Here is a 23,848-nt window from a genome sequence, read left to right as displayed (position 1 = left end):
GTCCCAGATGTGCTCAATTGGATTCAGGTCTGGGGAACGGGCGGGCCAGTCCATAGCATCAATGCCTTCCTCTTGCAGGAACTGCTGACACACTCCAGCCACATGAGGTCTAGCATTGTGTTGCATAAGGAGGAACCCGGGGCCAACCACACCAGCATATGGTCTCACAAGGGGTCTGAGGATCTCATCTCGGTACCTAATGGCAGTCAGGCGGCCCCCCCAAAGAAATGCCACCTCACACCATTACTGACCCACCGCCAAACCGGTCATGCTGGAGGATGTTGCAGGCAGCAGAACGTTCTCCACGGCGTCTCCAGACTCTGTCACGTCTGTCATATGTGCTCAGTGTGAACCTGCTTTCATCTGTGAAGAGCACAGGGCGCCAGTGGCGAATTTGCCAATCTTGGTGTTCTCTGGCATATGCCAAATGTCCTGCACGGTGTTGGGCTGTAAGCACAACCCCCACCTGTGGACGTCGGGCCCTCATACCACCCTCATGGAGTCTGTTTCTGACCGTTTGAGCAGACACATGCACATTTGTGGCCTGCTGGAGGTCATTTTGCAGGGCTCTTGCAGTGCTCCTCCTGCTCCTCCTTGCACATAGGAGGAGGTAGCGGTCCTGCTGCTGGGTTGTTGCCCTCCTATGGCCTCCTCCACGTCTCCTGATGTACTGGCCTGTCTCCTGGTAGCGCCTCCATGCTCTGGACACTACGCTGACAGACACAGCAAACCTTCTTGCCACAGCTCGCATTGATGTGCCATCCTGGATGAGCTGCACTACCTGAGCCACTTGTGTGGGTTGTAGACGCCGTCTCATGCTACCACTAGAGTGAAAGCACCGCCAGCATTCAAAAGTGACCAAAACATCAGCCAGGAAGCATAGGAACTGAGAAGTGGTCTGTGGTCACCACCTGCAGAACCACTCCTTTATTGGGGGTGTCTTGCTAATTGCCTATAATTTCCACCTGTTGTCTATTCCATTTGCACAACAGCATGTGAAATTGATTGTCAATCAGTGTTGCTTCCTAAGTGGACAGTTTGATTTCACAGGAGTGTGATTGATTTGGAGTTACATTGTGTTGTTTAAGTGTTCCCTTTATTTTTTTGAGCAGTGTAATATAGTTAGCTAATGCCCCATTCCTTTGTAAATAACACTACGTTACTACTAAGCTAGTTAGCGACGCATGCTAATGTGTGCAGCAAAAGTGAGAGAGAAAGCACACAGTTTAATCTGTTCCTTGCACTTTTGTTCTTGTGCTTTTCGTTTTGGAAAGGTGATAGAAAAGACACGACCCTCCAAACTCTTCATATACCCAGTATTGTTCTTACCGCAGCCCTCGTTTTGGCATATGAAGAAATCCAAAGCTTGACTGGCCTGCGACTAGTTACTGTTGCTTATACTATGATCACTGTTTGAGAGAGAGTTTAATGAACTGTCAGTCGTAGGGATGATACATTTTTGCAGGATTGAGAAAAAAGTGATCAAATGTTTAAATTGAATATGTTGCATGTGGGTAGAGCAATGCTCATAAAGACAAGGGCTGCACAGAGTCATCCTTGTGTCACAGTTACTTTTCTAATTTTCTGTACTGGAGGATTTGAATAGGGAGAGCATGTCTCAGCTCAGGGAATTATTGTCTGCCTACAGCATTGCTCCAAACTGTAGCTAATAATCAAAATGAGAAACACTAAGAGATAGTTTGATTCGAACCATGCAGCTGTTATTTTCGTCCTAACAAAAGCAGGTCTGTGACTCATTTCAGGTCCTTACTCGTAGTAATAAACAGGGCCACACGTGTCAGATTTCATAGCAGATGACCTCACTGACAGACAGGGACTCATCACAAAGACCTGCCAATCATGCTCTAAGACATATCTGCTGTATGAGACACAACGCTGGGAGACAGGAGAGGCGACACTGGCTTCATTTAGCTCCAGAATATCCCGGCGTGTTTGTGTTGGAATGTAAACAGTGTATTGAGCGCAGGCCATACAAACAGTTGTCAACTCAAAGAGGAAAATTTATCCTGGCTTTCACCAGCTTTGTCAGTATCAAATCAAATAGTCACAAGACAGAATGCAACAACCTCGCACATCTGGGAATTACTCTTGAATGAGGTCAACTGGAAATCCATCATCACTTAGACTTATTAAAATACATAACTGTCCAAACAGCCACCTTTGTCAGATTAATAAAGGACACATGAAGATTGATGTACATACCTGGTCTTTATTTCCTGTTAAACAAGCACCCGGGGATTTCCATCTCGCTGGAATCACTTGCACTAAAAACAAGTGAGAAGAGATAAACGAGATAAGAAATTATCAGTTCAAATAATCAAACCGTTGTTTGATCCACATATACACATGGTCCAGTATACAATGGAGCAACTTGGATGTTGATTATGCTGATCCCAAATGTACAGTGTGCGACAATAACATGACTTCAGTAAAGAATCCATCAGCTCTGGATCCCTGGACCCCGAGGAGCCGGCCAGGAATCTGAGACATGAAGCCCAGGTGAGTTGTACACTCAATAACATGTCAATAAAAATATTTCAAAATGAACGTTTTCTCTGTATAATTGTATTATTAGCTGTGTAGTAAAGTTGTTACGACAGCCAACACTGTATTGTCAATGTTTAAGGACAGCTGGACTGTTGGAGACTGTATCTGCGTTTGAAATGTTTTTAAAAGACCGGATCTTTACAGTATAGGTGGAGAGGTCATGCAAGAAAGACAGTGAGAGATGACCTAAACTCAAAGCTACAGCCAGACTTTGGGATTAAGGAGCATCTTTACAAAGAATTGTGAGATAATTGTTCTTTAGGTTTTGTTGACTACAGCGGGATAAAAAACAAAACAAAATACGGGACACCATCTTCTTTAATGGTGACCCGTTGGATTAAAATTAGTGTCTGATGCAAATGATTGTTAATCCCTGGATTTTGGCAGTATGGTGAAGTGAGTCCACAAGCGCACTGTCAACATGGGTTTGACAGTGTGCTTGTCGGCAGTGTGGTCCGCGCACAGGGAGAGCATGCCACAGCGCAGTCAGCTGGAGGCTCTGTTGTTAAATACGTACCTTACTACGTCTGTCCCCGCGTGGCGCCCATGTTATTGTCTAGCTCAAACTGATAAGAGCAAAATACGAGCAGAGCTTTTTAGCTAGTCCGGAGAGGCTGAGAAAGTTTGCTCGACACACATTGTGAAGTCAACCAGGATGAGAAAATAATTATTTCCTGGTAAAACTTTCAAAATACAACTCTTGTTGTTGACCCTATCAGAAGAAAAGTTGAAGAACAATAACGCTACATTTGTTTTGAAAGAAAGAGCGCTAAACCTCCGCTGTTATTGTGCCTCTCGGTGTGTATCGCAGCATCTTACCTGACTTCCTCCCCACTAAACCGGTCTCACAGATATCATAAAGTATCAGTTGGTGATATTTCTGTGGGAGTGGCTCCTCCCTGCTGCCGCGCGGCTCTCGGCTCCACAGTGAAAAGTTCACCTGTACTGAGACAGGAGGATGCACATTTAAGACATTGTGTGGCTATAATAATGCGAAAAACATTTTGCATTATTTGGTTGGGTAGCCTATTATTTACTGGTACAGTAGAAAGACCATGGGGACTTGAAGAAAAGAAATAAGTAAAGTAAATACAATTGCCATACAGTTTTAACTTGCACTAATTTATTTCTTAACAGTCAGGGAATATAGTAAGTTAAGTTTATTTAAAAAAAAACACCTTTCTAAAACAGATGTAATAATTTCCTTCACAATAAAAAGACGTAAAACAGAGACGCAATAAGAGTGGGGGTAAACAATTGGGGAGGCCCTGAGCAAGAACGGAGCTGTGGGGTGCCCAACCTAAACGCCCATTTATCCCACTCTGTGTAATGTGTACAGTTTTGTTACTGTAAAATGGTAATTTAATTTAGCACAACTTAATTTAGGAATATGGAACAAGCGCGCAACATTGACATAACAGAAGGTTTTAAAACTGTAGTCCGCCAGCAGCCAGGAGGCCAGACATATCATGTTATTTACTATTGTGCTTCATTTATATTCTTAAATAGATATAAAATTAGTTTGCACAAAGTTGGCCTGCAGCTCTTGGCAGCACCTGCATTTCTGGGGCCATTGATTATTCATCCTTGTATCCTGGCATATCTTTGTTTCCACCAGTAATGTCTTTATCACATAAGTAACATATAACTGTAATTTTATGTTATTTTTTTTAGCCTAATTGCATCTCATCTTTTTAATATCTCTATCACTTGCCATCCTGCTGCATATGGGAGTAACACTTTTTTTACATGATGCCATTTAGAAATCAGTTGTGAAATTAGGTCATCACATATGGGCCCCTTATTGGTCACCACACCACTTTGTTTCTTGTATTCTAAATACTTTAGCAGTGGTAAGAAAGTGTGGGCTAATGTGTAATTATGAAAGGCTGGCAATACTATATAATAGTAATTGTTTAAGAAGAAATAAGAGCTGGAAAATCTAGGTCATCACATCTTGCATATTTGGAATGACAGATTTATTGGCATGTATGCAGTAACACACTAAAACAGTATAAACACACAATGAAAGGATAATCAGAGTCAATAAAAGTTCACTGTAGACAAATATTTTTAGCAACACTGCCTTAATTATTACATCTTGTAACACACATGCATGCATATAAGCCTGTATTTAATATTCAATGTCTTTCTAGGGTCCAAAAACCACCACCAGATGGCGACAAAATCAACAGCACAGACGCTTCTTTGGTTACCGGGCGGAACCATTCTATCGGTCGCAGAACAGGAGGCCAATAATAATGACGGACCAACATGGCGACAAAACAAATGAAAGCAGGTGAAAGGGAAACGCATGCAATTTTTACATTTTTAATGTGAGGATGCTCACACTAAATCGAGAAAATTCACCAGCTCATATTCAGTAATTTACAGTAATGTCAAGGTCGAGTTAATCTACCAGCGGACATAAACGTTAAGTTAACTTTCTATTCAGAGCAACAGGAGACACTTTAGCAAGCTGGTTACCAGTTAATCATGTGGGGTGAAATCGACCCTCCCGTGAAAACACAGCCGAGTTCGTATGAGAGTGAAGACAAGAGTGAATTACCAGAAGAACCGGCGACACCGTCCCCGAAATGCGACCTTTACCGCCCCACAGAGAGCCAGCAGCCACGACAAGACGGCCAGGTGAGGTCACCGGCATCGGCGGCGTTAGCTGTGCTCACAGTCATCATTCAGCTTCACGGATTGTGTTTGTGTTTATCGTACAGTGCGGGAGCCAGGCTGAGTCCCAGTGTGTAAATGACATGGTGGAGGCCATAGCCAGGAGTGGCAGCCCGGTGAAGAGCCAGCAGATAGGAGAGGCTGAACTGACCCTAGAGGAGCGCAGAGAGGAGCTGCTGCATCAGTACAGGACCAGACCGCTGGTGTTCCTGGAGAGGTACCATGTATGTGTACACAGTCACAGCTCCGTGTGTGTGTGTGTGTTTGCCCACACATTTGAGTGTACATGTGCATATAAGCAGCTGAAAGGGGCCCTTACGTAGGCTTGTAGGTGCATCAAACATACTTTCAGAGTGCTATGATTAGATGAAAGGACTACTACTTCCCATATTTTATGTTTTTTTGGAAATTGAGTGATAAAAATGTAACAGCACAGTCATCCTCACTTCCAGCAATGCCAACATCATTTCGCAAAGGGATTCAGCATACTGACAACGTAACCAAATAAAAGAAGAGGTTTTTGCGCTTACCTTTTTTCCTTATGTTCTGTACTCTTCCCCATTTCTAGACCTGTCTCAGGCCCCAGAACCTGCCAGCGTTCGCCCACGTCTGCTCAGATCCAAGGGCTCAGCACTACAGCAAAGTGATACAGAGGCGAGCCGCGGCATGCACCAACAGGACCAGGGTTCGAAACCAGCGCTACGCTGCCCTCAGGGCCCTGCAGTCGGGTAGGGACCCACCCACCACCAACAACAAGGAAGATACTGATTCATAGCAGTTAAGACTTTAGTACAAGGATAGTCCAGGCTCTTTCATTAGGATAGGCTCTGCTTTGGAACTCATTTTACCATAGCTGTGTTGAAAATTACTGTAAATCACATTGTTAAAGGGTGCTGCAATCAATATGATCATGAATATGATGAAGTGTACACTTTAATTTTTAAAGGTCAGTTTAAACAAATGATATTGTGATATAACACACCTTCCAATTGCCGCTAGTGGTGCCATGTGGATAGTTTTGGTTTTATGGGGCTTTCACACCTACCTCATTTGGTCCGGACTTTCGGATGTGTGAAACCTCCTCCGGGCCACGGTCTGGACCAAACGGATGACATTTGGTCCGACAAAAAGAGGTAGTCTCGGTCCGGATTAAATTGAACAGTGGTTCGGTTCTAATGTGAAAGCAATTTTTGGATGGTTTGGATTTTCAGACTATTTACAGGAAGTTCGTTGGTTCCTGTGTAAACCAGAAACAAACGTATGCAAAGAGAAATGCATTGAAAAAAGGACACAATTATGGTCTTTCCTCAAACGGAGGTGCAGAAGGATTGCTTGCAGTCTTCTCCCCCTTTCCTGCTGGTGTCATGCTGAAATGCCGCAGACGATATAGGCCTAATGTTCGCACAACGAGGACGTTTATTTGGCAAATTTGAACTAGCCTGTCTCAAAGTATCGGTAATTGACACGCTAAGATGAGAATGTGTTGTGATTGAAGTTGGTGCTGCAGGTAGTAGGCTAATGCCATAAAAATAACAATATAGTGGCAACGACATCTGTACATTCCTCATTCATTAATTTATTCTGGTCAATCAGTCCTGTCATATAAAGTTCTTTAGTTTGAAACCAAACCAAAACTAACCGAATGTATCAAAACATGAACTCTCGTTCGGATCTTGGTGCGTACTTTCAGTTGTGAAAGCCCCCTAATATATCCTCTGCCGAGATATCTGCTGCCCACCTAAGAATCTCGACACCAATCACTGGAAGTCTTTTGTACTTGATGAAGTATGTTAATGGTTTATTTCTCGACCATGTCACTTCTCTGTTCTTGCCTACCTCCTCCTCTAGAGGGTCAGTATTTCAGTGAGGAGCAGATGCGGATGAGGGAGCCGTTGCTGTATGAACAATATATTGGTCAGTACCTGACGGATGATGAGGTGAGAGCGTGATGCAGTGCTGTTGTACTTCAAATGATATGCGTTTCTTTGATTTCACAGTTTTTGACTAATGACTAATGTAGGTGTTGGAGCGCTCCCAGGAGGCCATGCAGGACGGTGCACAGCAGGGACCAGGGGCACCAGCGGGAGGCACAGGAGGGCTCGCTCACCTCCTCCTCAACTCCTACCAGGAGCGTCTCATCCAGAGTCGTCTGCAGGAGGAGCAGGAGAGAGAGGATGGAGCACAGGAGGAGGAGGATGAAGAAGACGATGGTGAGAGAGGATGAGGAGTGGTGCAGCAGTTAAAAAATAAATTTAGTTTCTGTGCTCTTGCAGATTGAAGTGAAGAGACAAGAAGAAAACTGCATCTGTTTCTGCCCTCCTTTTGTCCCCCCACCACTTTTTTTCCTCTGACTGCTTCCCTCTCTGTGTTTCTGCTGTAGATAATACCGTCCAGCAGCAGGACTGGGAGCCCAACGCTGAGGAGAAGGCTCTGCTTAGGGAGGAGTTCATCAGTCAGATGCACCAGCGCTTCTTAGATGGCAAAGACAAGGATTTCAACTACAGGTCAGCCACACTACATTTACAAACATTTACATTTACTCATTTGGCAGGCACTCTTATCCAAAGCAACTTACATTTGAGGAGCAACATACAAGCATCAATACAGCACGAGATCTACAACTGACTAGTAAGGGCAGCAATAAGAGCTAATAGCACGTATGGCATCAATGGGGTAAATACCTAGGAAAGGAAGTAAGAGTTAACAAAAAAGTGCAATTTGTAGTTGTAAGGGGATAGAAGAAGAGCGCAGGAAGTTCATGTTCGAGATTAGGGGTTAGAGGTGTTATAAGAGAAAGTGTTCTCGGAAGAGATGAGTTTTCAAGAGCTTCTTGAAGTTACAGAGGGACGCCCCTGCTCTGATGGCATGTGGTAGCTCGTTCCACCTTCGTGGACTGGGATTGCTTTGTGTGAAGGGATGGCAGAGCCAGGCGGCGTTCGTTGGAGGAGCGTATTTTCCTTATGTTGTATAGAGCAAAGCGGCATGACCGAGAGACAGCAGCAACATGGTCTGAAAAGGACAGCTGGTCATCAGTCATAACACCCAAGTTTCTCACCACCCTGGTTGGAGTGATGGTTGAGGAGTCAAATTGTAGTTTGATGTTATGGTGGACAGATTACTTGGCTGTAATGACCAAGAGTTCAGTCTAAGAGAGGTTTAGTTTGAGGTGGCAAGCCTTCATCCATGCAGATATGTCCGAGAAACAGTCCGTGAACCACGTCGAGATGGTGGGATTGTCTGGCAGGAAGGATGGGTAGTGTTGCATATCGTCTGTGTAGCAGTGCTAAGAGACAATAGAAATGGTAGAAGTGAAACACTACCACTTAATGGTTATGTACCAGTCAGGTTAGAGTGATCTCTGATGGATGAATCGGTTATCAATCAAGTCCATTACGAATATAAATATCCACTAAATCCTGATCGGAATATTTTGGGCTTTAGGATAAGAAATAAATGAGAATTTAGTACATATTTTATGATCTTTTATTTGTTAACATAATTAAATAACTTGAGTGAGCAGGCTTTTTGAAAACTGTATTCCTGTTACAACAAATATGGTTTTGTTCTTGAATTAAAACGCTTTTAAAGTCATTAGGGTGCTGCTGATTCCATCCAAATTCTATCAGATGTGTTAAATTTTAAATGTTAACAAGTTGCAGGTGCTGGTTTCCCTTCCACAGAAGTTTAATGTTACATTGTTTACATTTGCCCTAATAAAGTAATAGAGGGACAACATGGTAGTGAACTACTGGTGAATTAATGATAATGTTACTAGCAAAGTCTTTAATTCAAACAGATGTCACCAAACTTTATTGTGTTGCTTTAATAGTGTGTGTGTGTGTGTGTTACAGTGAGGTGGATGAGAACCCAGACTATGACAACTTGGACATAGTCAGTAGAGATGCGGAGGATAAGTACTTTGATGACGATGATGAAGATGAGGTGGAAAATGATGAAGAGGAAGAATATATGACTGAATAGTGGCTGTAGTAATAACTCTCAAACACTCTGCTCTGACTCAACTGTAAATACAAATGTACAAAATAAGTGTTATATATATTCAAATAATTTGTTACACATGCAAACATAGCGGGTAATAAATACTGTTTTAGAGTCTTTTGCAGTTTGTATTGATATTTTCATTGTCAACACTCACAGAAACCACACCGCCTATTTGATCTGTCTTTTGTACAAAAATCACTCCACTTTGCTGTCCACCATGAACTAGAGTTTCACTGCAACTTTTACTCACCAGACACTAATGATGAATTGCATTCTGACTTGGTTTTGCCCTCAACTGTGTTGATCAGCACATGGATGAACTTCCCCACACTTCACCTGGTTTTCTTTGAAGCCAGGAATCAGAATGGGACATGCGGTGTCTTGCTTAGGGTATCGCAGGCTTCAGTCCCTGATTGTTGACACAAGAAGCGAAGGTAATGTGTTTTAGCAAAGTAGGCTACATCACATTAATTATTTAGACAGGCAACATTTCACTTTTATAAAAATGTGTCCCTGTGTTTGTGCAGTGGTTTAATTGGAAATATGGAGCCCTTCAAACTAAAGGACTCTATTGGAGGCTGACATTATTTCAGAATTCCCGCAGGGTGGGAGTCATTCTCACTATTCAGTAACAGACTGGGAGAGGTTGCAAATATGAATACACGCTATTTTCTGATTATTTTTTAATAATCCGGATGGGACGGGAGTCATTCTTCTTAGACGGGTCATTTGTAGGAGCACTCTTTTTGCTCAGCCTTGTTGCTCTCAGGTTGTGGCCTTCACATTTTTCTAAACCCCCCCAGCCCTTCAAACAGTGTTGCTAGCAGGGCGTATTAGGGGCGAAGGCCATAATTTAGAATTAATTGTATAACTGACCCGAGGGACAGTGGGGCCTTTATGGATTTTAACATGTTGCTACTACCTGCACTCAGGCCTGATAAAATACAAGAAAAGACAGATGAGTACAGTGGGCCTTAGCAAGTAGACTGTAGCTCTGAAGGCGATGTCAAGGTCATCATGTGACTCAGCACACAAACTTGTGCTTGTGTTGATGTCGACTCTGTTTCATGCATGAACATTATTTTTCTATTACTACTATGATGCTTTATTGATCAGTGTCACATTTCAGGCATTATTTCTTTAGAAATGTTGAAGGGTAGATTACACTATTGGTTTAGTATTGATTATGTGTGGAGGTGGGTCTGGCCTCAGATACACGTGTATTTGTATTTAGCACTTATTACTAAACTTGAGTTAATTTGAATTTTACTGGAATCTGTGTTTAATTGAAAGAATACTCTTTATATCAAAAAGTTAGATTAAAGAACACCAAATGTGAGCATGAGGGGCCATTAGGCCTCTGGCCCAGTCTGAGGGGTCTTCTTCCCACAGTATATCTTACATATGTATTACCTTACAAGAGGGAAAAAGTCTGTCTGACAATCCCATACGATGGATTCACAACATTTATCTTTCCATTTCAGTTTGTTTCATGTGCGATTGTCAAAAAATAAATTTCATTTTTACAGATTTACATCTGTACTAATAGGTATAAAATGCAGCGAAGTACAAGAGCCAGTACATTACAAAATATTTCAATATTCATTCCATATTCATCATTTCCAGGATGTTTCTTTGCATCACTGCATGCAGTCTGATAAATCCCCTCATAAACCGTCAAAAGCTAAGGCCTCTGGTCTGTTGATACTTGCCCTCGTCATGTGTGCTGTGGAACGCTGAACCTTTCATTACCGTAACCAGAAGAACAGCCAGGTCTTCTCATGAATGCATGACTCAGTTAACACATTATTATGCTTATTGTTTCAACTTGAGTGCCTATCTTTTTTCATGTCAAAACATGTCATCCATGATTGTTTTCATCAACCACATCTTATCCTTGGGGTGCTCTGCAGAGTACATCCGTTTGTCTGACAAAATATTTATACCACTACAACTAGAACAACTCTATTTCTCCCACAGCCAAGATTTTCACTACGTTTTATCATGTAATGAAGATTTTTACTACGTCAGCCTTATTAGAGGAAAACTCCACAGAAGCCCTGACCTGTTTTCTGACCTTTATTTGAGACGCAAACTTTGGACTCTATAATCTCTTTTGCATGGGTGTTAAGGGTGTGTTGGGATTGCTCAACAACAAACTGAAAACCATTTGGTTAAACATGAAGACATTGCTGAAGTTCTTTAAAACTTCCCACAAAAGAAAAAGTGATCCAGTTCAGTAAGTTTTGGTCGTCTCAAGCTTGTAAAGTAAATCCCTCTGCCTACCGAAGAGGGGGGAGCCAGATACAGACGGTATGATGATGATGGAGTTGAGAACTGGCAGGTTTTTTTTACCAGTACCAAACTGCTATTTTCTACATAAGTAAGCTGTAAACATTCTTAGTGATCCCTGAACAGAGGTTGTTCATGTTTTCCAGCATTGTCAGTGATCTCTGATTGCCCTGTCCCATTGAAACCAGCTTTATAACCAGGATCCAATGAAGCAATGTCATTGTTTCTGTCCCTTTATCTTCTGAGTGTAGTATTCCTCTTGCAACTTTAGGACTTTTATTTGCAGTTTTATCTTCTCTCGCCTCAGTTGATCAATGTCCATTGTGTCTAGATTACAGCTAGTGGAGGGCCAGGAGGTGGATGGATCCTCCACCATGTCGGAGGATGGTGTGCTGCCTGAGCCCTGAGTTTCTTGAGGAACCCTGTGGAAGAAAAAAAAATCTTTCATGGCCTTGAATATCAATTAAGCATCTTTGTTTATCCAAATGTTATTGTTAGTACTTACCCTGTCTCTAGCTTCAACACTTGTAATCCCACTCCATCGTGGCCAGACTCAACCAGCATATCACCTGTACAGATGAAAAATTCAGACATCAAAACTGCCATTTACATGTCTAATTTATAAACAACTTACTCATTGCCTCGATCCTTTCTTCCTTAATACTGCTGTGTATGGGTGGCGTGTTTGACGGGACATCGCTGATATGCCCACTTGCAAGAGGTTGACCACCAGCTTCAGATGCTGCCATGTCTAGATCCTCGTTTTTAAAACCTTCAGTCCATCGTATCTGTGTTTCAGTCACCATCCCACCTCTCCTTCTTTCCTCCTCCTCACCACAACGTCCTGTTCCTTCTTTCTCCTCCCATTCATCTTTGCAGAGGACAAAATGTCAAACAAATACAGATATTAAAACAAATTATATTATATATATATATATATATATAAATATATAAACCCACCTTACCACTAAAATAATTATTATTTGTTGCTAACCTATCATGTCACCAATGAAATCTGTGTCTGTCACAGGTGCAGGAGAATTTCCTGCTTCCGTTTTGATTTCTCTCTGTTCTACTTTTTCCCTTTCATTACTTTGTGTGACCTCCTCTCCATTTTCTTTCCCAACACCTCCAGCGATGGGTGGGCATGACATCTGCAAGGGGCCAATGTGTGTGGCTGCTGTGGTGGAAGGGTCATCTGCTGCCGTCCCGTTGTGTCCTGCCTCATTTTGTGCATCCCTGTCACAGGGCGTACACCAGCTGCCTGTTCACAAGTAAAACTTATGGTAACAAAACAGAATCACTTGAATTACAAAGTAAAATAATACTGTTGGATAAGCTTTCTTGACAATGGTCTGTCAACATTATTAAAAGCACGTACACACACCGACACACATCTCTGGATAAAAATAAGATCAACAGGCAGTGCAGTAAAAAACATAGTATGAGCATCAGCCCACAAATAAATCAAGTTGGTGTAATTCATTCAATTTTAAGTTTTAAATTTAAAAGAAATATATTACAGTAATTATTTACAAACCTACTACTGGAGGCCCCATGCAGCTGGACTCACAATCACTATTTACCTGAAACTAGAGCACATACAGAATCATCAGAGCACTATTTAAACGGGTCCTCTGTGTAGTTGACTCTCCATAAGATAACATGTTCAACATGTTACAGTATGTTTCACACATGTGGGACTCATAGTTGGCGAAAAATGCTAGAAAGTATAAAAGAACTATGTTCTTATTGCTCTATTATTATGTCTCCGCTTTTTTTTGCAACTAACTACCATAAAAGTTTAACTAAAAGCCTGGACTTTTATTTGCTTCAATCACTGAACTCACCCTGCCTATATTTGGGACAGGCCTTTATTTCCTTTGGCACAAAAATCTTGCTCAGCAAAGATGGATAATACACTACTGTCAATTTTTTTATTTCAACTTTTATGAATATTACTTGTATAACAATGTTTTTTTTTTTTTATCTCACTTATTATGATACAAGTACGTCTGAATTGTTTCTGTAAAATGAATTAAATCATTGAATTGGAGAGAATCCAACTGATCCTGACAAATGACAAAAGTTTTAACATTTATATTTGTATGTGCGATTTAACAGCTTAGAACTAGCTGTAGCAGGTAACCCGATGGGCTTCAAGCGGCTTTATACTGTACATCCAGAGAACTTCTATAAAAAACATGTCAGGTGTCTAATTGAAACCAGGGCTGCAAAAAAGTTGAGCCAAGCCAGATAACTTCCGCTTTAGCCCTCTGCTAACTTGAATGGGGGGTAAAATGATAACTGTGACTTTCCAAATGTTATAGACCGAACGGATCAAATTCTGATAGTGAAATGAGTCATTTCGCTGGGGTTTTGACGCAAAAAAAAGAGAGAAGTTTCCACCATTTTGCAGCCGCTTGTTTGGCCACTAGTAAAATTGGCTACAGAGCACGGAGCACTTTCTGGGGGCTAGGAAATCCAGATACATCGGCTCTACACGAATCACATTAATGAGGATTTCGGCGAAAGATGAGAAGTTCGCACCCCTGAAAAGGGACAGGTGTCTAATTGGGACTAAACTTTTAATTTAAGTTTTACAGTACTTGTACCTTGTTCAATGTGAAAAAATATGAAACTTCATTCAAACATCAAAATAATCTAAGTATTCAGCTCAATAAGGAATTGTGAGCTATTACTTTTATCATTTATACCTTTCATACGTTTTCTGGGAAATCTTCCCCATTCAAATGAACAGATGAATCTTCAAAATTTACACAATTTCACATTTACTCATGCATTTTTCAGCTGGTATCTATTCTATTAATACTTTCAAGTAGAAGCTACATTCAAACGTTGAAATGTTCCACATCTTTCATACATTCTGTGTATTATTCAACTTTTAAATTCCATTAAAACTTTTCAAAATATTCTAGTTTGTTTCATGTTTATTTATAATGTCAGTGAATGATAAAAACCTTCAAACCCAGTTTGCATCGTCATTATAATTGTTTTGCCTGCTGTGAATCGCATACACCTCGCGGGAGGTAACGCTCTGTTATACTGAGAAAAGAGGTGGATGCAAATTTCGGTAGGAAGCCTACAATATCTGTTGCGCCGATTTATGCAATTCACTTCTTAAGGTCATTTTAGGACACTTTGCTGTTTGAACGCGGTTACTGTTTTTAAAAAAAAGTGTAATAATATATTAACGATTCTTAACGTTCATAAAATATATAGGCTACTGATCAGTTATCACTATTGATGAACCCCACAATGAATAGTATAGCGTTTAAAAGCAGAACTTTAATGCATTTTCATGCAATTCTCGGCAGGCATGCAAAATTCGGCATAACCCAACCCGCCACAGTTAGGCTGTCAACCTGTGGGAAACACTGGAAAAGTGTTGGAGTCCCAAGACTTGTCAAATTCAAAGGAACTGAATGTGTTTCCTTCTTCATAGAGGTGCTGCGGCGATGATTAATGCTGGCTGCTGAGCTTTCTAAAATTGAAGGCCGTTGATACGTTGTTTGGTATCTGAAAACAAAAGCATCAGATGAAAGGGAATTCCCTAAAAACATGGGCAAATCCAACCTTACCTGAGGCCCGTGCTTCACCCCAGTGGAAAAGAAACATTCACCACACGCCTATTGCGTTACCTTATCATTTTAAAACATACAAATTAACATAGTTAACCAAATCTGGTGTGACTATGTGTCTTATTGTGAGAGCATGACCGATGATGCTGAATGACTGGCTGACTTATCTTCAAGTGCATGCCAAATTAGCAAACCAATTCTCTCCTTAACGTGCATTTTGTAGCTACTTGATCATCTAACTTAACGTTACCAGTGTTGACGCCGTGACTAACGCACGCAATAGCTTTACTATAAATAATGTGACCTAAAGTTACTTATACATTCAGCTGTGTACTTCTTTATATTCTCCCGGAAAGCCTGGAGGCGACAGAGCTGTTGATGGGCAGAGAAAGTTCGCTTTCTAGTGAACGTGCGCTGGGAGGAGAAGACAGTCTGGAGAGGAGAGTCTGGAGAGGAGAGGAGAAGAAGGAGATGAAATCGGATTCTGACACAGCCTGAGCCCCATAACGTAGTTTTGCCTCCACGTGGCTCGTCTCAATACAGCGTCGGATCGGAGGCGGGGCCACGTTCATTTCAAGCAGAGCAGAGGAGAACAGCAAACCCGGATACCTTGCCCCGCTTTTTTGGTTGAAAGCAGCTCTTTGACCAGCATTTAATGCAAATTCCGAGGTCTATGTCAGTTTAATTAATAGTATAAAATATAAAAACATACGCCCTATTGCTTGGCCAGTCAGTAAAACATATATGTTGTTGCTGATCAGTGAACTACGGAAGCCCTACGAGGCCATATATTCATACATTTTATTTACTCCGTTTTACCGTGATAATGAGTAAATTTAATTTTTTTTCTCATTATCTCGAAATGACAAATGTTTTCAGAAGATAACCAGCTAATTTTCTCAAGACTTTGAGATAACAAAACAGTGTTTCCAAGATAATGACAAGCCTAATTTATTGAGATATGATAGGAATATAGCTTTGCAGGTATCTTAATCTCAACTATTTGACTAATTAATAGTTCTGTCCTGATGATGGCGCTAAATGAAAAGTTAGTTTTACAGTTTATAGTGAGGAGGACATTATGTGTGTAGCCTATAAGCAAAGTTTCATTGAAATCCATCCAATAGTTGACATTTCACACAAAATCACGAATGTCAACCTCACAGTGGTGCTAGATGGAAAGTTAGGGGATGAACTGCATTAGGATTCATCCACTGGGGATAATGAATGCCAGAGTGGTGGAGTGACCAACAAACCAACATCAGACTAATATCATCATCCCTTGAGCCGCATCACTAGCACGGCTGGTTGAAGTGTTTAGAGACATAGCCTAATACACAGGAGGCACACAAAAAAGGGGAACAACTCCTGTTTCTCTCCATCTTACCTCTGGAAGCCTTTGGATGATAACTTTTACTTGCTTCTGCAATACACTTTCTCGAATTTTCTCAGATGTTGAAATCATCAATTCTGTCTCCTTTTCTGAAAGAAGAAAAGTGATATTTATCCATCTACAAAGAACGCTTAGTAGCTTACCATGCTTAATTTCATTTCAATAATATATTTCTACTGATGATGATTCCTGTTGGAAACATCACCTTCATTAACACAGTTGTCTCTGTCTTTATCAGCAACAGCAGGCAAATCCTGATCTTCCATTCCCCTTTCCATTTGATTTTCTTCTTCTTCACTCTTGTCTACTTCTGAGTCGACAACCTCTCTTCCATTTTCAGCCCCTACTCTTTCTTCCTTTCCCTCCTCTTTCTCCAGTGCCAATTCTTCACTGCCTGGAAGCCAGTCTTCATCTATACCAACATCTTCCTGAGTTTCTTCTGCAGACTGTATTTCGGACTCTTTGACAGGGATATAATAATATTTACACTTTAAGTAGTCAATAATTACTACTTGTCTAAAAATGTAGGTAAAAAATGTCAAATAAATACTATGAACTTGGCATGCACTCTGCTTCTTTATGTTTTAATCCAATTTGTGGTTTAGGTTACAGCTACAAGAAAGTGCAGACAAACCTCTAGTGGGGCTCTCTGATGTGTGATTGGATGACAGGTTTTTCTTTTGCTGGCAGATTAAAGAAAAAAATACAAGACTCATCATCGCTATCAAAATTGCATGATTTTATAAAATCAGTATCACATTGTATTCTGTCATCCAGGTACCTGTGTAGTCGCAGTTGCTCTCCTTTTAAATCCCTTGGTAGTTAAGGAACCTTGCTGTGATAACAGTGAGAAGTGAATGCAGTTTGGTAGTGTTTAGTGTAGTGTTTGTTCAGATTTTCTTGAAGTACACTCTGCATAATTGACAGAAAAAGCTCTTACCTCGAACCAAAACTGCAGAGGCTTATTTTCATAGAAAATACTAACTTTCCATTTTTTACTGCAGCCTTTTCCCCCCAGCTCCTCGAAGGCAGGGGGAGAAAACCAGCAGCCCTCACACTTGATACACACCTCACCTATACGGATGGATCAACATTTATTAGAAACAAAAAGGGAGGAAAGAATAAAGGAGTAAGAGATGTGTTTACTTCTTTATATATAATGAAGTAAACTCAACTCAAGTATTAGTTTCTGCTTACCCCTGCCCAGCTTTTCTACATCCAGGATGCCCTTTTTGTTTCCACAGGTTACAGGCAAAGATCCTGGATTTTGCACAAATTCACATAACTTCAACACAGTTGACTTTCCGCATAATCCTTAGCAGTACCCTGAGTGTATTTTTATGTCACATACAATGTTACTGTAGCTTGCAGTACAGATTTATGTCCCTCTTGTTTGTTAATCTTCATTGTGGAATATGTTGTTATAAAAACAGGCAAGTATATTATTAAAAAAAAAAAAAAAGAGATAAATGGATGGTTAATGTACCATGACTCAAAAGACTCACTCTTTTCTTGTGTTCTCTGGTTGTGGATGTTCTGGGTGGATGGGCCTGGCTGCTCATTGTCTTCCTCATCTTTTTCCTCCTCCTCATCATAATCAACATCTTCAACATATCTGACTCTCTTTCTATTCCTTGGGCTAATTCTCCTGTCCCAATCTTCTTCTTCTTCTTCTTCATGACAAATTACTCTTAACCAAGTTCTTTTCTGTTCCATTCAGCCTTCGTTCCAAAGCAAAGCAACCCCCCCAAAAAACAAACAGTTGAATTAGACTGTTGTCACAGCTTTTAGTTAAGTTATTTAGTTCATAACTTTATTACCAGTTGAAAAGCTTTTTCACCTGGACAGACTTTAAATATTTAGCAGAGAATACAATCTCAAAAATACGACGACGGGATAACATGTTTGTAGTGTGCTTTTGTCTGCCTGGGTTGCACAGAACAAAACTTGTTATATCATCAGACAGATCCAGGTTCAGTTTGTGACACTTTCTGGTTTGGCCATATGGAAAACACTTTGTTGCTTAAAGGATGCCAGTGAGGGGTCCTGTCCTGCGTTTCTTGTATGAAATGTGATATTTATTATCATCATTATTATAATTATCATTATTATTATTATGGCCAATGCGTTATAAGGGAAAATCCAAACTATCATTAGGGACACCAGTCACTCAGCTCACTCCCTACTCTCTCTTGTTAAAACAGGTCACACACACCCCGTCACCACACCAATGTCTATTCATGAAAAACTTTGCAATACTCATATTGCCTACTATGTAGGCTATAGGCCTACTGTTGGACTTGTGGACCATTTTTTAAATGACATATTTCTAAAGCCCTCTAATTGTTTGGGGGTTTTCTTTGTGTTGAAAAGTGGTGGGGACATATGGGCTCGGATTAGGGGTGTGATGATACTCTTGGATCTTGCATGAGAACAAGACGAGAATATCACTATCTGAAGAAATATGAAATGATGAAATATATTAGAGTCTGGGGGTCCTCCCCTGGAAAATTGGAGCATTATACACTCAATTTCCTGCATTCTGGAGACCTTTTCTGCTCCAGTTAATGGCGGAAATGTCTTTATTTAAATAAAGGGAAACAAAAGAATTCAGCTGGCAGGTGACAATTCATAAATATAAAATTATATAATAGAATATAATGCAGTAATCAGCTGCTTGTTTTTTTAGCTTACATTTTTTTGAACAATGCATATTTGTTTCTTCTATATTTACATTGCACTGCATGTTTTCTTATAGTGCACTTACAGTGTTTGTTAACATTTATAAGAGCAAGCTATTTTTTGGAACATTTTTAACAAGTGTTTTCAGAAAGTGATGGGGACAAAATCAGCCATTTCAAAATGTAGTGGTGCAAATGACACCTATGCGATAAATATCTTTTATCTGTATGCTTAGATATTTTTAATCTTATAAGATTAAGATTATACTGTATAGTAGGCTATGCTATATAGGCCTATTCCTACATTTTAACGTCGGATTTTAGTGTTTTAAATTACCTTAAGCAGAAGCGCAAGATTGTCCTGTGGTTCCTTTTCAATTAATTTGAATTTCCCACACTCTTTTCCAATGAATAGCCTAGACTGTGCCAGGAGCCTCAAGTCCCAATACCAGACCAGTTCACACCCACTGAGGGACATGTTACTCTTGTCATTTCTGTATTTGATTTTTTTAAATGAAAATGAATACCCCATTGCACTTTCCAGTTTCACAACAAATTCCCGACCGTTTAAATAGTAGGCTATGATTTCTCAAAGCTTGCAACCTTCTGTAAATATGCAAGACAACGCTGTTCTCAAAAAACTTCACCTGATCTAACAGACTACGGGTCATTGATGATGAACCCAACGATGAATGCAGGTTAACTTTTCGGCATCGCTTTCTAATGACTGTCGCCTAAAACTCATGCTGTGGTAAATAGCCTAGTCAGCAAAATCATTCCGTTTCCTGCACACACAAAAAAGCCGCGCGATGACGAGGAAATATGTTGTCTCGCAGTCTGAGAGGTGGACCGACTGTCTCTATGCTGGTTTTCACTGCTGGGAGTCCGGGAAGGAAGGAAACCCCCCTGTGCTCACTTCACTCATCATGATGACCCGTGGTTGTTTGAAGATAAGAGACGTCATTTCACATGTATGCTCATAATGCGGCAACACATGATACTGACTGCTGTACGTTCTCAAATTCACTGTTTGACAGCAAACTCAGCAGAAACGCACTGCTTTATGCAATCATGTTTGGTTATTATATGCAGGTGTAGGCCTACAATGGTTTCACAGAGCCGCAGTATAGCCTACATGAAATCAGAACAACTTTACATTTGTTGGAAAATCACCAGAATGACAAAGCAGTACTTTACCTCTGCTACTCCCCATCGCAGGAAATGAAACAGAAAGTTTCATTCGGAGACACTCCCACATAAAAACCAGATCGCAACAGTGAGGCTCTGAGACTTTGAAGGCCCGCCCAGCTGTAACATGTTCCTCTGTGAGTTACCACCAGTCAGCCTCACTGTGAGGAGCCACTGCAGATGTTTTCTTTCTAATTTACAGTCACACAAAGTAATAATGACATAATTGCATGAGTAAAACCATTACATCCATGCGATCGGGTTGAAATACCACTTCCAATTTATATTTTATTATTATTATTATTTTTTACAGTTGTGTTACATGAGAGTGGATTAGATCTTAAACATGAAAGAGCAAGAAAGCTATAAAATCATGCCTTTTCTGTTTTCTAATTATGCACAGATACATTAAAAAAAACATGTTGGACTACAATCTATTACATTAATCGAGCATCCACTATAGACCCCCAAGTAATAAATGAGTTATTAGCTACCTTAAACAGCTAGCCTATTTAGTTTTCTTAGAAAGCCCTGATATTTTCCTGACAGATGGAAACTCCCCAAAGAAAATCCAAATGACAAAGATGATTACCACTAGAGGCCACAAACCTGCCAGGGTCAGTGCTATGCCTCCCAGGATTAGGATGAATCTCAAAATATTCCACATGTTTGAGAACCTCCTGATCTCCTTCTCTGCAGCCAGTCTTGAGTTGAACTCCTCTTTCCTCCACAGCTCCTTCTTCTTCTCCTCCAGCTCTTCTCCCTGGTGACGCTCCTGCAGCGCTCTCTCCTTTTTGCTGATCTCTTCATCTCTCTCTGCCAGGATGCTCTCCTGTCTCTTCCTAATCTTCTTCTCCTCTTCAGGATACAGGGCTGTGTGGTAATGGCCCCCTCCATTCAGGGCCACCAGGGTCTGGATCTTTGCTATGAAGCTGGTCACCTGGACCTGGTCCTCCGGGTTCTTGTTGTTGAAGACGTGGAACCCGCCGCTGCACTTGCGGATGAAGTTGCGGAGGTTGTCGTCACTGACAGTGACGATGTCGTTTATTGTTTTTCCCTCCAAACGATCCCCGTGGGTGAACAGGACGATGGTGTAGTCCCACACTCTCGGGCCAAACTTTTCTTCGATCACTGCGTTGGTATTTTGATCTTCCTGAGTCATCCTTCCAACAGAGATAACATACACGAAGGCGTGAGGTCCTGGTTCTTGGAGTTTGACACACTTCAGAATCTCTCGCTCAATTTCCTCCTTGTTGTGGTCAGTCTCAAAGCCGGGTGTGTCGATCACGGCGACAGGCACATCCATGACTTTCCCAACCTCCTTTTCACAGTGTCTGGTGACTCTAGCCAGCGTCATTTCTGATCTGAACACATGTTGCCCGAAGATGGTGTTTCCACTCGAGCTCTTGCCCACCCCACTCTTTCCAAGAAACATGATCCTCAACGGCTCTGTGAATTAAAAAAATAAGATATGTTTTGCTACACAATCTTTTTTCTGTTTTGTTGTAAACTTGACCACAATTATTCTCATATTTGCTAAAATGTTACGTATGATAGTAATTTTTAAAAACAAACACAAAATGTAAAGACAATCTTAACAGGAATGCCTTAGATTAATTTTTTTCCCCTCTTGTGACATAGGTACATGACAGTCCTGCACATTTTACAGTGTAAAAATCAATGTGTTAGATAAACTATATAAGACACTGTTATAAATGACCTAAAGCCTAGTTTGGCATCTCTGTACTGCAATTTCTTGTTACTATATCTGTCCAGCTCTTGTCAAGTGTATTATATCTGTCTGGAATTAGCTCAGATAGCTTTATTCAAGTGTACAAACAACACTTACATTGTGTCATTAGATTGACACCAATGCAGAACACATGATGTATTTGTTGCTGATGTTACAGTACAGGTTACAATAAATGGTGGGGGTGCCCTTGGTGTGAGAGACCCGGCTTCAATCCCCCACTGTTACCCATCCACCATTGTGTCCCTGATCAAGACTCTTAACCCCTAGTTGCTCCAAAAGTGTGCAACCTCTGACATGTTTAGCAATTGTAAGTTGCTTTTGATAAAGGTGTCAGCTAAATGAATAAATATATGAAAATGTGATGTATGGTGGTGTAAAAGACTTAATGGAGGTGTTTACTACGACATGTTAACCCGTAAAATGGATGTGAAATTAAAAATAGTGATAAATATTCAAGTGATTTGATTAATTTTAAGTTGATTTGATTAAAACAGTAGTGATAGAATGAAAAAATAACCATTTTTTATTTATCAATCATCATTCACAACGCAAAATTGGCATTCATCATTTAAAGCAGGTAGCCTCAAGGGTTAAATAGTAAAATGGAGGTGATGAAAATGCATGTGAATTGAAATACAGAGTGGTTAAATTTAAGGTGAATTGAAATCTAAAGTAATAAATTGTCAACTGATGTGATAAACTTAATTTACCATTCATCGTTCACCGCATGTAGTTTTTGTTAATTCCTGCTGAAACTGTCAATCACAAACCACACCCCCTGACGAACTGATCGAGGTTTTGGCTCTCAACTCGTCAAATTCAAATTAGCTTTATTGGCATGAATGTATAACAATATTGCTAAAGCATCATACAAACTGCTACTGAACTCATCCTCTGAGTACGTTGTTTCGGTGAGTGAAATTGTAGTATTTCATTTATGTGTTAGCAATAATTCACAGGTATCGTTGTCGGCGTAAATTGCATTTTAGTGTAGCAAGACGAGGGTGTGATTCTATTTAAATACGTAATAACTTAAGTTGCCAACAACGCCACCTAGGGAATTTTGCCCTAGGAAATAATATTGATAGGTCACACAAGTTCGTATGAAATAAGGCCAGGGCAGAGAGTGTTTCACATTTAAACAAATAATTTTATTAACAAAATACTAATTAAAAAATAAATAAATCCCAACCAAACCAAAAGTAAATAAGAAACCACACCAACTACATATACTAATTAAGAAGGCATGCATTAAGACGTCATGGTTTGAAATCATGCATGACACGGAAGGTTCCCCTGCTTAAACCAGCACATGTCAAGGCCCGTCTTCAGTTTGCCAATGACCATCTGGATGATCCAGAGGAGTCATGGGAGAAAGTCATGTGGTCAGATGAGACCAAAATAGAACTTTTTGGTTATAATTCCACTAACCGTGTTTGGAGGAAGAAGAATGATGAGGACCATCCCAAGAACACCATCCCTACTGTGAAGCATGGGGGTGGTAGCATCATGCTTTGGGGGTGTTTTTCTGCACATGGGACAGGGCGACTGCACTGTATTAAGGAGAGGATGACCGGGGCCATGTATTGCGAGATTTTGGGGAACAACCTCCTTCCCTCAGTTAGAGCATTGAAGATGGGTCGAGGCCGGGTCTTCCAACATGACAATGACCCGAAGCACACAG

General features: G+C 40.7%; 4 protein-coding genes across 6 annotated transcripts in view; 1 reads left to right on the top strand and 3 right to left on the bottom strand.

The window, feature by feature from the left end:
• LOC123985993 (myocardin-related transcription factor A-like) overlaps positions 1-3,328 on the bottom strand; it is a 49,987-nt gene extending 46,659 nt beyond the window's left edge. The window contains exons 1-2 of one of the 2 annotated variants that reach the window (XM_046074064.1): positions 3,086-3,328; positions 2,224-2,285 (exon numbers count right to left, since the gene is read on the bottom strand). The gene's annotated coding sequence lies outside the window, so the exon portion shown is untranslated. The remainder of the gene's footprint in view (positions 1-2,223; positions 2,286-3,085) is intronic. The other variant, XM_046074030.1, reaches the window with a different exon arrangement.
• A 1,482-nt stretch (positions 3,329-4,810) lies between these two features.
• On the top strand, positions 4,811-9,369 carry ccdc97 (coiled-coil domain containing 97). Its single transcript, XM_046074297.1, has 7 exons — positions 4,811-5,217; positions 5,301-5,477; positions 5,822-5,981; positions 7,102-7,190; positions 7,274-7,463; positions 7,634-7,757; positions 9,105-9,369. The coding sequence occupies exons 1-7, from the start codon at positions 5,065-5,067 to the stop codon at positions 9,232-9,234; spliced, it is 1,023 nt and encodes a 340-aa protein (XP_045930253.1). The 5' UTR covers positions 4,811-5,064; the 3' UTR covers positions 9,235-9,369.
• A 1,334-nt stretch (positions 9,370-10,703) lies between these two features.
• LOC123986144 lies at positions 10,704-18,258 on the bottom strand. Its single transcript, XM_046074253.1, has 12 exons — positions 18,048-18,258; positions 17,740-17,802; positions 17,483-17,616; positions 17,324-17,377; positions 17,177-17,225; positions 16,748-17,002; positions 16,537-16,631; positions 13,088-13,139; positions 12,542-12,811; positions 12,182-12,418; positions 12,053-12,116; positions 10,704-11,969 (listed from the first exon to the last, which is right to left on the bottom strand). The coding sequence occupies exons 1-12, from the start codon at positions 18,256-18,258 to the stop codon at positions 11,765-11,767; spliced, it is 1,689 nt and encodes a 562-aa protein (XP_045930209.1). The 3' UTR covers positions 10,704-11,764.
• Positions 18,259-20,673: 2,415 nt separating this feature from the next.
• The window catches only part of LOC123986178 (GTPase IMAP family member 7-like), a 14,772-nt gene continuing 11,597 nt past the window's right edge, over positions 20,674-23,848 (bottom strand). Inside the window, exon 3 of one of the 2 annotated variants that reach the window (XM_046074319.1) lies at positions 20,674-21,785. In XM_046074319.1, the coding sequence (XP_045930275.1) occupies positions 20,920-21,785 (866 nt within the window). In that variant the 3' untranslated portion in view covers positions 20,674-20,919. Of the gene's footprint in view, positions 21,861-23,848 lie in introns of both variants that reach the window. The other variant, XM_046074312.1, reaches the window with a different exon arrangement.

Source organism: Micropterus dolomieu, linkage group LG02, assembly GCF_021292245.1.
Source record: "Micropterus dolomieu isolate WLL.071019.BEF.003 ecotype Adirondacks linkage group LG02, ASM2129224v1, whole genome shotgun sequence".
Taxonomy (NCBI): Eukaryota; Metazoa; Chordata; class Actinopteri; order Centrarchiformes; family Centrarchidae; genus Micropterus; species Micropterus dolomieu.
Note: the sequence above shows the minus strand (reverse complement) of the source record. Positions and strands in the feature narration are given on the sequence as shown.